Source organism: Dermacentor silvarum, chromosome 5 (assembly GCF_013339745.2).
Source record: "Dermacentor silvarum isolate Dsil-2018 chromosome 5, BIME_Dsil_1.4, whole genome shotgun sequence".
Taxonomy (NCBI): Eukaryota; Metazoa; Arthropoda; class Arachnida; order Ixodida; family Ixodidae; genus Dermacentor; species Dermacentor silvarum.
In genome coordinates this window covers 49,714,325-49,732,613 of record NC_051158.1, presented here as the reverse complement: position 1 = coordinate 49,732,613, position 18,289 = coordinate 49,714,325, and the positions used below count along the sequence as shown (strand labels likewise).

Genomic DNA, 18,289 nt, shown 5'->3' with positions numbered 1-18,289 from the left:
ACGGAAGCCCTAAAGATGTTGAAGCGGCGAAGCACTCCGATCCCGTACACCTGCGTGACATGTGTTCCTGGGCCCTTGGGGCTGGAGGGGAACGAAGCGGCACATGCCGCTGGCACGCGATCATGCATGCCGCACCAACCCTTCCTACACTCGAGACGCCCCGCCAGCGTCAGCAGGGGTAGAAACCGTACCCATCACCTACTCAGCGATCCTTCAACATCACAGGCTGGAACGCAGGGTGTGCCCACCACCTCATGCACCTAAGATTAAACAAAGAAGAACGCACCACACTCAGAAGATTGCAAAGTAACACTTACACCCACGGCATACTCATGCATGGAATCTACCTGACACTACAAAATCGTCTTAGACGATTTTGCATTCGATTCATGAGCGCCGCCATCTTGGGCTGTTACACAAACAGTTTCTAAGTTTCATGAGAAGAAAAATCACGTAACATGGCCATGAAACGCTAAACGCATTTATACAACTATTTTCATGCTTGCGAGTCAACTGTAGTAAGGTGCATTTTGTTGTTAAAGATAGAAAACAGCAACGTTAACAGCCCAAGATGGCGGCACCTAAACGCTTGCGTAAAATAGCCAGGAACCTGAGGACACAGAGGGCACGGTGCCGGACCATACCTGTATAGGTAACAATTTAACGGCGTAATGCAGCAGTGTAATTTTGTTATCGCCATTCTTCTCAAGGCACGCGTCATACATCGCGTTGCCATCGTGACGTCGTTCCATACTGCGACGTCACATACGGCGCATCCGCCTAACTTGGTATTTGCATCTCGGCATTTCTCGGCATTTCTGTGTTTTAAAGCGAAGCTTTATATGGCTAGGCGAAATCGCGTGTCCACAGAAAACTATCGTCATCAGCATTGGCTCGAGTGTCCACGCATTCTTCCGCAGCTGGCTCGTTGGCTCGTGTTCGTGCTCGGCACGCGCTCATGCCACTGCTCCCGCGTTCGTCGTCGTCATCTGCTTCCACAGTTGGCTGCGTTGTGGCTAATCATTCCAGCGTAGAATTTCACTTCTCTTCTGTCATCGTAATGGGGGTGTCGCGTAAACGGGGGTATGAGCCATTGCTTAAGCGGATATGAGCCATTCATTGTCTCACCGTAACGGACATATTTAATTTGAAGCAATTTAATTTAGAGGAATCGCAAGCGGTAATGGCGGGCAAATGCTGCTAACCATGCCACCGAGCAAACTCGAGACATCGAAAGCAAGCGACAACGGCGGACTGCGGGCATACCGTCAGTGACGTGTTCGCTCCGTCACAGCTGAACGTGTGTGACCTCATAATTTCGAAATACTTTAATGAACCGTCGGAATTAACCCAGTGATAAACTCCGCGGCCCCACGTTTCTGCTTCGCTGGTTAACCATCTGTACGGAGTGCTTGGGTGGTGATTTTTTTTGTGGCTCCTACCCGCTAGAGGGAATTGGCCAAGAAATGGATGAATTACACCAATTTAATATGAAGAATATATTTGCGAAAATCTGTGTAACTAGGGTTGCCAACCATTTCTAGAATAACGGGACAGTCCCGGTTTTTGAGTAAACATTCAGAGTGCCAACTCGACCGAATCGTAACAAACAAGGGTCCAGATGTCTGCTTTCTTTTTTCTGCTGAAAACAATCAATAAATGCATTGGACTGCATTTAATGAGTCCACACAAGTCTCTTTATTATGCCTATAAAAGAACAACCAACAAATCCGACTGTTGCTGAGTTCTTTTTTCCGCTGTAGCTGTTCTTGTTGTGCAGCGAAGATGTGGCTCGTACCAACTACGGGAGATTGGCAAAGAAATGGGTCCATTAATGCCAACAGTCCTGGCTCCAGCCATGCCTTGGTCCCAGTTTCTTCTACTTTTCTTCTTTGTCCACACTGTGAGGCTAGATAGGCATTCGCTTCCTCTGATGAAGTGTGGACTGCCTACTCGCGACCTGACACCAACTCAATGATCAAGGCACTCATACAGGAGCTTACACAGACACACAGCTGACAACATCCACAGACGCCTACATATCATCAACCCTGACGGTAAATTTTGTTTGCCCCCGAAGGTTACGCGGAGCAAAGCGTCATTGCTACGCAGGGTTCGGCTAGGAATTACTTTCACCCGTCGTTACGTACATCTCATCGGCCAGTCGAACAGTCCTGATTGTGAACACTGCCACAGGTCTGAAGCGCTGGAACACATATTGTGTGATTTCCCCGCATATATGCTGGAGCGAACAACGTTGAAAAATTTCCTAGCCAGCGCTGACAGGCAGCCACTGTCGGAGGACGCTGTTCCCGGCCCATGGCCTGACGCTGCAACTTCAATAGGGGCAACTAAATTGCTGTTGAAGTTTTAGGGGCGAAGCACCTTAGGGCCGAGCCTTGTCCCTAGTCGTCCTCCGGTGTCCGTAGCTCTGGTTTGCATGGAGACCGCTAGGGGCGCTGCGGTGCACAAGGGCTATATAAGTGCGCGTAGAGCGCCCGCCTCGGCTGTGGGAGGTTGTGGGTTTGATTCCCACCGCCGCCGGGTACCCACTGGTTCAAATGGGTACAAGCGTACTTCCGGTCTGGCGTTCGGCTTCCTTCAGGAGTGATACGCTTGGGAAAGGAGCCTGCGCCCTGAATTCCCGCCGAAACCAACGTGAGCAAGTTGGTTTCGGCGGGTATGAGCCTGGGATATGCGGGTATGAGCCAAGGACAAGAAATAAAGAAAGACAGAAGGAAGGAAAGAAGAAAGAAAGAAAGAAGCAAGGAAAGAGAGACAGAACGAAAGAAAGCAAGTGAGAAAGAAATAGGAGGTGCGGGTAAAGCTGCGCCGGCCCCGGGTATACTGTGACGTGCGCGATCAATCAGTGTCGTTTGGTGTTTTGCGGGCAGGGAGTAAGCAAGGAAAGGGGGTGGGCGCGAGCTCCGCCTGGCTTCCTCCGCCCCAGATAACTTTCGGCTACAGATGGGAAGGCCCCACGTGGTGTGTTCTGCCAACGAGCAGGTTGCCTTTGAGCAACGCGCCGCGAATTTGCTCGCGAAAGGGCTCATCGTCAACATGCCGTTTCTAGCATGAGGGCTTCCGAAGCCCAGGCCAAACCCTGAATTGCGGGCCCCGAATTGCACGAGTGCGGTGTTGAGGCCAAACATCAGCGAAGAGTCACCTGCCCGAAGTTTAGGGCAAACGAAGGGGAACGCCTGCGACAGCGTCGTCGGCGACAAGCTTCGCTTACCCCCCTTTCCTCGACAGGGAAGGGCTCCGAATTTTTACTTTTTTTTCGACAAACATTTGCAGGTAACAAGACCAATTGCTATACGTTATATTGAACGATGAGGACCACGATATACAATTTTTGGAACATTTCTGCAAATCCGAAGCAGCCATAACCATACAATCTCTTTTTTTTAGAAGCTGCAGGACATTTCATGTTGGCCACGTTCTGATTCGTAAAGTGCGGTTACAGATATATAAATAATTTTCTTCCGTGTCTATACCAGTGCCTCTCCATGTTTCCTCGTGCTTCCGGCTTGAAAGAAAAAAAAGAAGTCCCGCTCGTGGCGTTCCCCTGCTCGAGCCAGCGAGGACGCGCCCGAAGAAGAAGTTCCACGCTCGCCTCCGGTCGCGCATCCAACGAGCTCCGCAGGGCTAGCGCTTTTATCGCAGTGCTAGTGCTTCAACCGGCAGCCATGCACTACCTCCCAAACCTGCGTAAGATCATCACCAAAAGGAAGAAACAGAAACCAGGGGTAAGCGCTCGTCTTGCTGTCTGGTCCTTTATCGCAACCGTAACGCGGCAATCACCGCCTGCTACATGGGACGGGCTCAGTAGAGGTACCCTTATCCCTAGCAGCGCAAAGCTTCTCAGCCCCGCGTTCCAGAACGTTCGTCTCCACTCAACACTCCACATCCACTCGAGTAAATCGATGGTAGCACCGCACATATACAGAAATGGTCACCGCGCTTTGTATTCTCCCCGGCAATTTTTGAGAAACGCAGTGTCATCTTCAGTCGTGGAGCGGCGTTTCGTTTAACTCCGTCGAGTGGAGAAAGAGCTTAAAATTGAGGAACGTTTGAGAATACGAGGGTTAGGCACGACGTGTCCGAATGTTCTCTTCCGAACCAGAATCTGGTAAAGGCCACCGGGTGTTCCTGCAGACCTCAATAGATCTTCGAACAAGTTTACGTCTGCGATAAGGTACAAGTAACAAAGTGTGTACAGTGCTCAGCGATGGAAACGCGGTACTCGTGCTGCATCACGGCCGGGACTTTTTGCACCACTGGTGAGCATTGGACCATTGCTACGGGGCAAATATACAGTCACAATGCATCACAAAGGCGGTCGCTTTCATGTGATACAAAAATACATCAATTTGGTGTCCCCAGTGGTCACTGGAGGTGCACAAAATGAACAGTAGCTACGCGCTCTCAGTATAGTGTTTCAATTCCTTAGAACTGTACCTTCTGGGATAAAGGTTACAATGTACCATTCCCGACGCTCCCACTTTCCTTTTTACAGCGAAGCTGCGCGCTCACACAAAAAATGCGCGCAAACAAACGGGAAGTGCACAGTGTGCTGCTTTTCCAAGAGGCATCACATTACGTCATCAGATGCCACCATCACTTCAGGATGACGTCATCGCGTGACGTAACGTTTGACGTGATGACGTTATCTACCTGACTTCGTCAGGCGATAACTTCACGTGACGTTGCCGTAATGACGTTTCGTCATCACGACAAACGTGACGTCACCGCTTGCTCACATTGGTTTTGGTACGATCGGGTGTTTGCGCCGGACAATAATGGGAAAGCTTTATACGTCCAATGAGAGAGAAAATCCGGTGTAGTTGTCGGCATCGGCGTGACCACGATGTCCGAAAATGCTACGAACCCTCGTCCTTTGGTGGGAGTCGAACCCACGACCTTGGGTGTTAAGGTGAAGGTGATTAAGGCACACTTGCTAACGTTGTGTTAATTAAGGCGCTCAAACCCACGACCTCTTTGACGCCGACGTGGAGCCCTGGGTATGTTCTACTTGGCCTGGTATGGTGCTCAATGAACAGCTTTGTTGCCAACTTGGGCACTGGGAATGTGCCAGTGGTGTGTGTCGCTCTTCAATCAACAGATTTGACACCAACTTGGATAACTAGGTATGTTCTACTAGGAATGTGCCCCTCTACAATGACGATCACAGGCATACGCATCTGAAAGGGCTGTGCTGAAAGCGCATAGGCATCACGGGGTTGTCGCAATGTTTTCGCATCCGCTTAGGGATAACTGATTGCCCCTTGATTTTATTCTGTTCATGGGTCATATAATGATTTCCCATTTATAACGAATACCCTCCTCCGCAGTTGCAGGGGCGGTTTTCCACAGCTTCGCTTGACAACCACTTTCGCAGGGCCCGCGGTATGGCGAGTCGAATGTTTCAGGGTATTGTGAGACAGAAATTTAATTTCGGAAAGCTTTTGTAACTTTTGAGGTGAAGCTTTGGTGGTGCGCTTTCCTATTCTGAGGTTAGAAGAGAAGCCACTCGGCATCGCAGAGTATATAGTAGAATGAAAAGTGTCAACCACAGCGTTAAGGCGCGGAAAAGTGGCAGCATAGTTTAGAGGCTCAATTATGGCAGCTGTTATCATAGTTTCCTAGAATAATTACTAGAGGGAGCTTTTGCACTAGTGTTTACAAGAACTGTAAGCAGGTTGGTTCATCGACAAAGCAAATGCTGGTTGGTATGTGCATTTGCCTAAACCTCATCGTAATTGCTTCAATTGGCTTTGTGGCTTTGCAAACTGAATAATTCCAAGAAAATATTGTGGTATGAATGCAATAATTCACAGTGATCATGCATTTGCGGAGAGCCTTACAGCCTTCCGCGTTTAATAAAATAAGATTGCTTCCATATTTAGGCCAATAAAGGCAGATAAACCGCAGTAAACTAAGTCACAAGAACGTCGGAATCCACAAGCATGAAGGTCATATAGATCCACGTACCAGCCCCAATTCCCATGGTGGTAACAACTTTATTAATGATAAATTACGCTCAGGTAAGGTCTGGCAGGCCCGAGTCCTACCATTGCCCCTCTCGAGAAGCGACCCTATCGCCCCAGGCGACGAGCGTAGCTGAACGACCGCAGAGCTAGCGCTCCCTGTAGTATATTTTGCAGGAAGCTCATTTATTGTTGCAGTGGACGTTAGATCTTTTCTGCCTGTTGGTAAACGTATCGCATTTTACGATATGCGGAAACTGCCGCACGCTCACGTGCGCCGCCAGCGTCGATGGCGGCATCTTGTAGCGTTCTGGTGTGAAGGCATTGTCGGGCATTAACGAGTGGCAGAATTATTTTTACGTTCGCCTTCATGCGAGATAAATGATGCAACACAAAAACGCTTCTAATGTGTTGTGTTCGAAGAGTTTCGGCACGGCGATACTATATAGTATTGCTGCCGCTGTCGACGCCTGCAGAGTGCCGTTATTCCGCAACCGGTAACACAATTTTCAGGATAAGGTAAAACTCTAATAAGAACGAAATTATCGAGCCTGGCACATTTGTGTAATGGTGTGTAGCATCGTGTTAACACTGAGGATAACAGTTATTTTACAAATGGAACGCTCATGTTGGAATGCTCAGCCCTCGTGAAGCGGTTATTTAATTCATATATAAAACTAAATGCGATGCGAATTGTCTTTATTATAATCCCATCCAATGCGTAGTCTAATCAATGTTTAAGCTTACACATGTCTTTACTTTTAACCTCCTGCGATGGTTATGTTTATGGACTACACCGTTCACAAGCTATGTCGAAGTGCAAAGAGCAGTTCATGACATGGCACATTACGAGACGGCGACGTAGTGATGTCACGAGCACTCAGGCGATGTTTTATGTTTTTCGAGGAAATAATGGTGGAAAGAGGTGTTTTCCGGGATAAGCACGACGCGAAATACAGTTGTAAGGTCGGCTATTATTCTACCGTTTCATTACTGCGGCTGTGGCCTAACGGGCGCTGGTACACGGAGCGCCCGCATATACTTTCCCACGCACGTAGTCTCGGTCACGTGCAAAGTGACGTAATGCACGCGCATCCGCAGGAGAGCCGTATGCCTGCGACTGAGGTGCAAGTATATTAGAGCGTTGGACTGTCGCGCTGGACGTCGAAGTCCCCGCCTACCGCCGGACACGTTTTCGGTGTGTACGCTATTCGGCAAGACAGCGGTATCTGCAGCCATGGTCAGCAAAGTCGAGGAGGGGTCGCAACAAACAAACAAACAAACAAACAAACAAACAAACAAACTAAAAGCTTCGCGTTAAGATGGCATAGCGGCGGTAATGTGATTGTAACGGTAACGCCTATACGTGGTTGTCTTTGTCTCGATTCCTGCTCCACGACGCAGCGCGTCAAGCTGCACGAGCCGCTGGACTTCCAAGTGGAGAGCAGCAAGGCCTCGACCACATCGTCGGTGGCCCCCGCAGCGGAGCTGCCGCGCCAGGTGGATACCGTCAGTGGCAGACTCAGGCCCCGGTTGACGCGCGCGGCCGCTGCGGCAGTGGTGCCCGAGGAGCTGCGCAACTTCGCCGAGGGCTTCCCCTGGCGCCGTGCTATGTACGGCGGCGTCGCCCTGCTTGTAATCGTAGGCGTGTGCGGGGTGGCGCTGTTCGTGGCCTGGAACTTCCCGGTGGAACAGCCAACCTGCGGCGAGGACTGCATGCAATACGCCAAGGTGCGCGTGCAATCTCGGAAATACGTGTCATCAAGGGTGTTGGTTTAGGCCATAGTTGGTTCCGCATTGAGAGCACCGCAATAGAAAAGGCGAAGCTTGCACTAGGCTGCGCAAAGCTTAAGACACAGCGAAGCTGGCTGATCAATTGCGTCATAACCACGGAGTAAGATAAACTGGAGCGCTGACTCCGCCGCCGCGCAACGCATTCGCTCGGGACAAACCGTGTAACGCTAAATTATACATAGCGTAGCACTATCTGTCGAGGCGCGCGGAAAACACTCAACAGCTTGCTTCCATGTGCGCATGCGCTGAGTGGCGGAGACCGGCGGCGACGGCGGCGTAGAACCGGCAGCGCGGCACCCGTAGAGCGTGTCGTCTAGCTGCTACAAACGTGGACCCTCGGCCGTCTCAATTTGACAGCAATAAAACACAAAAAATATAAACACAAAAATCTGCGCGGAAGCGAAGGTGTAAAATTTTCGCCTTCCTCTCTTTGTTACCATGTCTGCAGTATGTTTATTCATGCCTGACGGAACAAGGTTTCTTGATACTTGTGCGTGAAGAGACTGAGCAACAGGACAGTGTTTTGTTCCCGGCTGTAAATCTGGTTATGGCAAAGGACGCGAGAAGTTTTCGCTCTTCGCTTCGCCGTCTGATCTTCAACTACTGCACCAGTGGCGTCAAAAAATTCCTGAAATAAGCACGCGCTTAAAGCAATGGACAAAATATGTGCGCGACACTTCGAGAAGCACCTTATTTTTTATAGTTACTTCAGCAAAGACAAAGGCGATGTCCTACTAGCAGTAAAGAAAGTGCCTCGACTTCGAAACGGAGCCGTTCCTTCAATTAGTTTAGGGAATCCTGGCGTAGCTCAATGATGCTGAATGCCAGGAGGAACCGTTCAGAAGATGCCAATGCGGAAGGACGAGAGGAGCTCAATTTAAATTTCTCTACAACTACACACAGTGCAGATGCCTTTCCTTGTCCAGAGACATGCCGTAATTTAGAGAGAGAAAGAAAGGGAAAGAAAGACAAGGAGGTTAGCCAGTGTGAATACCGGCTGGCTACCCTGTAAATTCTCAGCCTTGCCTTCGACATGATTCCCCCACTTATACAGACACGTAATCAGAGCTTCTCTTATGAAATAATGAGCAGAAAACACTGGCAGGAATTCCCAATTATTATGTTTAATGAGAATGTGGCGATTCTACTCGCAAGAGAACCGGGCGACACGAAAAGCACCGCGAGAAACAAAGAAGCAAGCGAAGCATCTTAGCACTTGATGCGTGCTCAGATAAAAAGTGATAAACGTCAGCTTTTGCATAAAAGCTTCTTTTCGCTGTCGTCTGTCATTGCTTGAGACCACGTGAATTGCCGTTATATCGCCTTGCCATTTGCTATAGTTTTTATTTCCGTCTTAGTTTCCGTAATTTGTTTATTTTCTGTTCCTGTGCCTTGTAAAGTTCCATGTAGGCCACCTGACAAATGCCCTGCATTTGACCTGTATAAAATAAATTAAATACAATGATACATGACTTGTTTCTCCTGCTAATGTACTCCGTGAACCGCAAGAGCTATGTGCGCTACAGGCATCAGGGCGTGCGCGAAGCAGGCGACAAAACGGATAGGCAAGCAGGCGCCGCGAGAGAGTCCCCGCGCTTTTGCTCCTTCGGTTTGTTGGGTCCGCCTCTCCGCTGCAGTTTTTTTTCTTCATTCGTAGCGCCATCTGGCGAACACACTGTGAAGCAGAAACCGGCGTTTCGGAATGTGTCCCTTCCAGACGAGCGGAGTTGGCGCTCCTGCCTTATCTTACTCCGTGGTCATAACCTAAGAGATACCTGGCATAACCAAGCTCAACTCAGGCATAGCCAAAGCCGAAGCTATAGCTGCTACCAAGTTCAACCTATAGAAACAACCAAGTTCCAACCTCTACATAACCAAGTTCAACCTAGCTACTACCTTGGAGACGGAATCGATCGGCCAGCTTCGTTGTGTCTCGAGCTTTGCGCGGCCTAGCGGAAGCTTTGCCTCTCCATTACGACGACGGAAGAGAAGTGAGATTGCACTATGGAAGGATTAGCGGACACGCAGCCAGCTGTGGAAGGAGACGACGACGAACGTGGGAGTAGTGGCACGAGCGCGTGCCGAGCACGAGTACGAGTACGAGCGCTAACCGAGGGGCGGCAACGAGCCAGCTGCGGAAGAAGACGACAACGCTCGAGCCAATGCTGATGATGATAATTTTGTGAAACGCGCACTTTTTACTTAAAACTGCTTCGCTGTTAAAAAGCTCGGGTCCCTCTGCATGCGACAAGCGCTAGCGTAGCCCTCAGACTCGTCTGTGTCTGTTCGAGCTGTTTTCAGCATGGTACAAGTGAATCCTCAACTATAGTTGAGTGCTATAGATAATGGAACGCACTGGGGCTGAGGACGATGCCACCCGGCCGCGGCATTTGTGCTTCTATAAGATGTTAAGTGCGACGAGGTTGACCAATGCCGAGCTTTGTAGGCGCCCGTGAAGGAAATCTCCCTGGTAGCCAATATTTATTCTAAACCCTTCCGCTACGAGGTCCATGTGGACAATGCAATGTCTTGCACTGTGAGGTCACCGGGCGACATGGGAAACGTTGGATACAAGTTGGAAGCCGTAAAGCAGCGCCAAGGCAGAGTTATACTGCCAGAATTTTTTAAGGATCCGGGAACAGTGCCGACAGGGGAAAAAAGTGTTTCAAGACGGCAGTCGGGTTGAAGCGAGCCAACTTTACCACATCAGAAGCGATCTCCCATTGCCTTCACCAACGCATGCAATCGGTGTTTTTCCGTAAAGCCTATGCGACGTTCCTCCCAGTACCAGGGCCTCCTTTTTTCTCTGTTTCCTACTCTTAAGTGTCGTTGTAGTAACCACCTAGTTGTCCCAGCATTCGCGACTTTGGTATAAATTGCAGTTGGTAACGGTAGAAAGATTTGCATTACTCATTAGACAAGGTAATCAATGTTGCTTATAAATCTCACGTAGCAATTCTAAATGCAGTTAGCATTACCGGTCTCAAATGTTCTAGCCAATAACGCCTATATTGAACCCGCTCGGAACTGGAAACGAGCTTCGTGTCCGTTGATACTAACGCGTTGGGAATTCGTAACAAAAACCCATTAGTCACAGTGACTGCCTTGTTTAGTCAGTAGTGCTGCTAACCTTATTGTTATCCAGAGCAATTGAACAGGTCTAAGCATCTATAGCAGTAATACCAAGGTAGGGAATGCTGCGAAATCCAGGCAGTAACTACAACGATCTTTTTTTAAGTGTACGACAACAAAGCGGGCAAGGCATGCGCAATTTGCAACAATGGTACTGTGGCGATATATGTAATTTATAACTCGAAACCATAGAATACATTGCGAAATGCAGCGCGTGCCTTATTTCACTGCTAAAATGACAAACGGCACCATGGCTTCAATCACAAAATTCTACATCTTTGTTAATTTGAAATCGCCGTATGTGACCACTGGCCTTCTATTTAATATGGACGAAACTGGGAAGCGATCCAACAAAACGCGATGTTAGATAGCATCCACCACAAAATATCCACGGCTGTGCGATCGTCAATTGAGTGGTGTAGAACGGACTCGGAACGCCAATGCATTTCTCCGCAAAGTTCGGGAATTAATATCTCGAAACTGGCGTCATTCCGAGAATTTGTTTCAAGTGGATTCGCCTTGCGAACTCCACGGCTACAATTTGTAAATTCAGATATGGGCTATCAGGTAATTAGTTAAAAATTGAGTTAGTGAATTTTGATAATTATTCTATTATGCATTTCAATTTCTTTTGCAAGTAATGTCCACCTCGCCGAGTAGCTAGACCAGCTCATAAACTAGAATTGTGCTATCTGCCACAGGCAACCTTTAAGAATTTCCGAAAGTGTTCGCTGAAACACCCTGTATATATAATCTGCGACGGTTATTTAAAAATACAACTACACGTGCACTTGTCGTTAGAGTTCTTGTATTTTATTTAGTCATGGTAAAAAGACGTGAAGAAATAAACAAAACAAAACGCCAGAACAGTCCTTTCACACAATATATACTTACTCTACGGACCAGTAAATGTTACCGCGACACCGGCAACTTTCACGGCAGCGGTGCCTTCGTGAAGCTCGTTAAATTATTGTTGCTCCCGCATGGCGGAGCCGCCACCAATGTTTAGTAACGGCATTGTATTCTTTGCATACGCAGTGTATAATACAAGTGCTTGCTCTTTCAGAATGGTTAATGACATGCACGAGTGATTATTGTTGTTCCTGGGTATCCACTTATCGATTACGGTGAAATCGTTGGCCACCTTTTTCAATACTTGCAGCCAACTACGTTTCTTTTGTTTTGAAATTCATATTTCAGTGTACGCAGTCCTCTGATGAAATGCCTCGGTGCTGAAAGCAAAAGTGATATCGCGACAATAAAACGGACGTTTGAGGCGCATTCCCACTGTCATTGAATTGCTGGCCCATTGAAGAAGTGAAGTGAAGTGAAGTTTATTCTTCCTTTCAGAGTAAAGAGGGGACCGGGACAAAAGGCGGTAAGGCCTGACGAGGCCCCGGTACCCATACAGTTGGCAGTAATAAAAAAAAGAAAATGTACATAGAAGGTGCCACAAATATGCCAAAAACAATACTACAATGCGCATAGTGAAACTTAAGTAGGGACAAAGACAATCATGTGCAAGGTAATACTCAAGCATACAAAGTCATACACGTACAAATACAATGCATACATGACTGGTGAATTAAGACACGAAATATGCGACTGCAGTACTTGTCCGCAACAAAGATAGAGAAAAACGTACATATAAGAAAACGGTGGATTACATTTTTTTACGTTTGAATTTGGCCTTCAATCAAACGTCGTTTCATGTTTTTCTTAAACACATTTTCAGATAAAAAGAAATCATCATTAAAGGGAAACTTGTTGAGGGCTTTGGATACTTGAAAATTTAGCTTTTGTCTACCATAATTCGTGCGTGTTCGCGGAACTCGTTGTTTTACCTCACGAAAGTTGTAATTTATGATCCTGTCAGTAACAGAGTACAAACGGTTTCGATGAATGTATTGCAACAGCCGTAGATAATACACTTGGTCAGCTTGTATGCGATGTTTAACAAACAAGGGTTGTGTACGTAAATTTTGTGGTGCACCGCAATAGCCCTCAACAGCACGCAAGGCTATTTTTTGTAGCAGTAGTAGTTTATGGTAGTTTGAAGATGTAGTCGTACCCCATACAAGATTACAATATGATAGTTTTGAAAAGAACAGAGCGTTATACATTGACACCTTTAACCAAACAGGCAAGAGCTTAGAAATCCTAAAAAACAGACCAACAATTTTACTCAGTTCGGAAGCAAGTTTTGAGATATGTACAGACCAAGAAATATTTTCATTAAACCACACGCCGAGAAATTTTTGAGAACAAACCTGACTGATTTTTGTATTATCATAATAAATCTGTATATAATAACGTTCCATGGTATTGATCGGCTTGAAGAGAATGTAATTTGTTTTATTTATATTTAAACTAAGCTTATTTGCGTATAACCAATCACGAAGCTTCAGTAAATAAGTGTTAACCATACTTTAGATGGCAGTTAATGAGCGGGAAGAAAAGAAAAGATTTGTGTGGTCAGCGTACATTATCACATCTGGAGAATTATGTATATCGGCTAGATCATTGATATATGTAATAAATAATAAAGGCCCCAGTATTGGTCCCTGCGGTACACCATGCAATATTGTTTGTGTATCGGAGGAGATGTTACTTGTTCGTACGTACTGGTACCTATAACTAAGATAACTTCTCAACAGGTTCAGCGCAATACCGCGAACCCCGTAGTCACAAAGCATCTTAAGGAGAGTGTCATGATGTACGCAATCAAAGGCCTTGCGGAAATCTAAAAAAATATGCCAAGCGTATATTTTTTTTACATTCAATATTATCTAGTATTTTGCCTTTAACAACTAACAGCGCTTGACGCATGCGCAGCTCATGCGTTTGACTGCAAAGGCGGCGAGGTGGACGCACTGCCACCGCTACCTTCAATCACCTTGGTTGGCGAAGCACCAGCAGCGTTCTGCCTTCCACTAATGGCATGACCGTTGAAGTGCACGTCCCTTTCCCTGTTTACAAACATAGGCCCTGGACTGCTTCCAGTTTTGCTTACTTACGTAGCCTGCTACATGTAGCGAGCAAGAAAGGCAATGACGACTATATCGAGTAGCAGGAGCGCGTTCAAATCTGAATCTGCAGATTTTCAACACTTTTCCACTGTACATAACAACAATTTAACCAGTCAAGGCTGTCGCGAGTTATACGAAAAATTTTAGATACTATTCTTGAGGCTGAATGCGAGTGTGGTTTACCTCAAAACGTAGAAAGTACACTTTACGCGCCGTGAAACAGCTTAAAAGAAAACGCTTTGTAATCCGCTGCAGTAGACTGATAAGGCCCGTGTCCGGAAGTTTCTTGGGGCCGCAATTTCGCTGTTGTTATCGCGCGAGCGAAAGCGTCTTATAGACAAGCGTTCCTGCTCAGCTGCTGTGTGCAGGATCTGGTTTTTATCAGTAAACATTAAGCTGGCGTTATGCGATACTTTTCTGGACGCGGTGTAAAACCAACGGCTTTCGCCGCGATCTCATATCGTGCAGCATCTTGGTGCGACTACTGCAACGCCACTGGCGGCGCTTCTCCCGCCAGGGTGACGAGACGCCTTGAAGCTGCCACACCGCAAAAGAACCTACACCCTCTATAGTAAAAGAAAATGCTGCAAATAGGTCTATAACTGAGGTCACAACATTCAGCAATGGTGTAAGGTATAGACGCATTTACACCCTTAATTACACCCTCGGGAATTGCCCCGCAGGAATTGCCTTGCGTGCTGCATTGCGTCATCATGTAGCACATGCGTGCACTTAAAAGTCCGAGGAGTTTAAGCGTAACTCGCAACGTTCCTATAGCGGACAATGCTTCGCCCAACTTCGGGCGAACCTTCCAGATTTCTTGCTAACAAATAAAAATTCTGCTCATGCGAAAAGTGTAGACGAACTTGTTCACCACGTATAGACATCAAACGAATCGGTCAGCCACGGCATTCTTAAACTGACGCATCGCTCGCTACCCGTTGGCTGTGTGCAGCTGCTCAACGAATCCATGGACTGGTCGGTGGGGCCCTGCCAAGACTTCCACCGCTTCGTGTGTGGTCGCTGGAAGAACACCACCTCGGTGCGACGCAGTATTACCGATCGCTTCATCGACGCAGTCGTCGACATCTCCAGGTGGGCAACCACTCCTTACCTGTTTATAGAGTACACGTACATTGCCTTCTAACGGTGATTTGGTGTTGTAAGATCGCATAATTACAATGTGAAAGGCGACTTCTTCTTTAAGCAATAGCTTTCTTTGGTTCTTTCCCCAACTTTGAGGTTGTCAGTGTCTGGCTGTTTATGAGACCTCGAAAGGGACCTTGATACGTGCGCACAGGAGCACTAAACAGGTTGTGGCTGGGGATATACATTTATATAAGTGCGTGTGCTCGCGTGAGTGAGTGTGGTTTTCGAACCCGCTTATCCCACCACCGTAACGCGACGCTCTAACAGTGAGACCATGGACGCATGCCTAAAAAGTGAGCGTGATGCATTTTCCACGTCGCACAGCATCAATCTTCATACTGGGCTAGAAGATGGGAAAGTGGTGGTGGAAAAGATTTTATTCAAGAAGTTAACAAGAGGGTTGCTTGCTGTGCGCTTTAGTGGCAGCCCCTAGTCTGGGACGCCATTGGAGATGGCCGCTACCCGGGCGCGTGCCACCACGGAGCGTTGAGCTTCTCCCAAGCCTCTCTAGTGGGGATGGGGAAAGGGGATGAAAAAGAGAGTGGAGTGGCGGGGCACGTAGCCACGGCGTGAAAGGTGCCGGCGAGGACCTGAAAAGTCGGGCACGTGCCAGAGATTTCCGGCATGAAGTGCCGGGCGACAGCCGGACTAAGGAAAGTATTGGTCTAAAGGCGGCGTAGTAGTCACTCGTCCGCTTTCGCCAGACCGCGTGTGGGATCAGGGTAGAGTCGGTACAAAAGGCGATAATAATCCAGAGTATTGCAGTGGCGTGTGAGGCTAGAGTTGCCAAAATCCGACTCAGGACGTGGTGGGACAGCGGCCCGAAGGAGACAAACCGCCAGCGGGGCGATGAAATCCTGGATGTATCGAGAACAGGCTGAGCGCGACTCTGTCAAGATGATGTGAGTAGTGGGGTGGGAGGCGGTCAAAGCGATGGCAACCTCCTCTGCATGAGTTAGTGTCGGCTCTAAAGGAGAGGGCATTGGCTTGGTGACCCTCTGCTGATCACAGTGGCCGTAAAGTGACCCGAGGTGGAAGGGCCCGAGACGTCTACATAGAGTACGCCGGGGCGATCGGAGTGGTGCGCTTGATGGGCAAAAGCACGCGTTTGCTTGCGACCGGGGTGGTGTTCGGCATTTAAGTTGCGGAGGACTGGCTCTACCCATAGCTTCTGGCGCCAGAGTTCCGGTACCGGCGAGGAAGGGATCGGGTCGGAGATTGTGTTGAGGCCAAGTCTGCCTAGCAGGAGGTGCCCAGAAGGCGTCTGCGACAAACGATTGAGTTGGTTGACGCGATGGCCTTCCACAGTTCCGCGAAGGAGCTGTGCAACCCCGGGGCCGCACAGCAGCGATTGCAAGTCGCGATGGGAAGGTCCGGCGTGCGTTTTTACAGTGAGTGGAGAGAAATATCCAGCTGGTGTTCATGGTAACAACGCAAGCGAAGGTAGGGTGAGGCGTAGAGGACCCGACAGGTCACAAACGCTTGGGTCAACCGGAGTGACTGGGTCCCTCGGAAGCCGCCACGCTTGGTAGAGACCCACCGAATCATATGACTCACTTGTTCGCTGATGCGTCGGAGAGCAGCTTTGGTACCCTTTGGTTCCAGGAGGACGAGAGTTGAAGTCCGACAATTCGAAGGTCCTGGACCGACGGGACGGGGCCGGACGGGAGGGAAATCTGAGGTGGCAGTAGGCGGGGAACACTCCAGGCCGCTGATATAATCTCGACCGGGTGAGGTGGGTCGTCACCGCCGGAATCAGGAGACGACGATGAAGGCGGGCATCGTGATGATGAAAAATAGAAAAGATTGTATTCACTTCATTGGTACACGGTTTTGACTCTATCTGAGGAGCGGTTCAGATTAACACGGGGGCCAGGACGGCCTTAAATCCCCTCGTGGTGGTCGACGTCTCCTTCGGGGAAGTCCTCTCTCCGGTGGTCAAGTTGACGACCTCCTCTCCCTCGGGTCCTCCTTCTTGGTAGCTCGCAGTTTTCGTCTGCTGCGGTCGTAGAGGTGAGACGCTTTCTCGGGGAAGAAGGGGATTATCTCGTCACGGGAAAGGCGCTCGGGCTTGTTTCCCACATTTGAGAGGTGCAGTTCCAAGCCGATCATAACAACCCGTCCGACGCCACAGGAGGTCTCGAAGGGGTTGCAGCATCCAAGCACCTCGAAGAGACCGGTAGACCCCGTGCCTCTGCTTCGTTTCGCCGTTCGTTCCAAGGCAGGCCAGGTGACACCTTCTGGAAATAGACCACGCCAAGCCCAAGGCACAACAAACAGAGAGCACCCAAATAACCATGAGAACTGCCAGGTTCACACATTCTTCACACAAAACCTTATCGGAATTAAACCAGCAGCTCTCGTTCGAGATTACCGAAAATTAACAAAAGGAAAAAACTATACTTAAGTGCATATTTCAATCCACCTAATACCTAACGTTTTTGTTTCTCCTGCCCGGGAAAGCCAAATTTATTGAGAGACTGAGAGTGCATTGAAAATGATCAGACGGATAAATGCTGCGCAGTGAGTTAGTTACTCGTTGGGTCAATAGTATCTGCCAGTACCAGCGCTTCTAAGGCAAAATGTACTGCGCTCTGATGACCGCTTCAACTCCTAATTAAGCTGATTCATAAAGTGGCATTTAAAGCCAGAAAACCAAAAGCCATACTCTATCTGCGCGCGACACCGTGAAAATTGCTTCTCCGAACGCGTTTCACCAAATCCAAATTCTACAATAGTAGCCGATAAACGCATCTACCCTGTAAGCATTGAATTACCCAAAATGGTTTGTTTCTACAAACCACCAATGCCAATGCCTATCCACAAAAAACAGCGCGTTCACGAGCCACCACCGTCGCAAAACCTGCTTCGCAGTTTTGTTCGCGTAACTGGCGCGCATAACAATCATCACAACGAATCACCGAGATTAACGCGGAACCTTTGAAATTAAAATAAATAAGTTCGTAATAACTAACAAAAGAAAAAAAATGCAACGTGCTCTATTTACAAATTTACAAACGACAACCTTATGGAGGCGCCCAATTCGACAATTACTACCTCTTAATGCGCACTCGACTAGGTCGCAATCTGAAAGTCATTGGGCCTCGCCTCGGGCAACAAAGGGCGTCAGACATACATTGCCCCCTCCCGAAACCTGTCAGTTCGTATGGCCGCAGCTTTCTTTCTCGTCTCGGA

The 18,289-nt window shown here is 48.3% G+C and overlaps 1 protein-coding gene across 1 annotated transcript in view; it reads left to right on the top strand.

Annotated features, from left to right (window-relative positions):
• The first annotated feature begins 3,680 nt into the window (after positions 1-3,680).
• LOC119454115 (neprilysin-1) overlaps positions 3,681-18,289 on the top strand; it is a 30,980-nt gene continuing 16,371 nt past the window's right edge. The window contains exons 1-3 of the mRNA XM_037716121.2: positions 3,681-3,749; positions 7,395-7,721; positions 14,901-15,040. Of these exons, the coding sequence (XP_037572049.2) occupies positions 3,690-3,749; positions 7,395-7,721; positions 14,901-15,040 (527 nt within the window). The 5' untranslated portion in view covers positions 3,681-3,689. The remainder of the gene's footprint in view (positions 3,750-7,394; positions 7,722-14,900; positions 15,041-18,289) is intronic.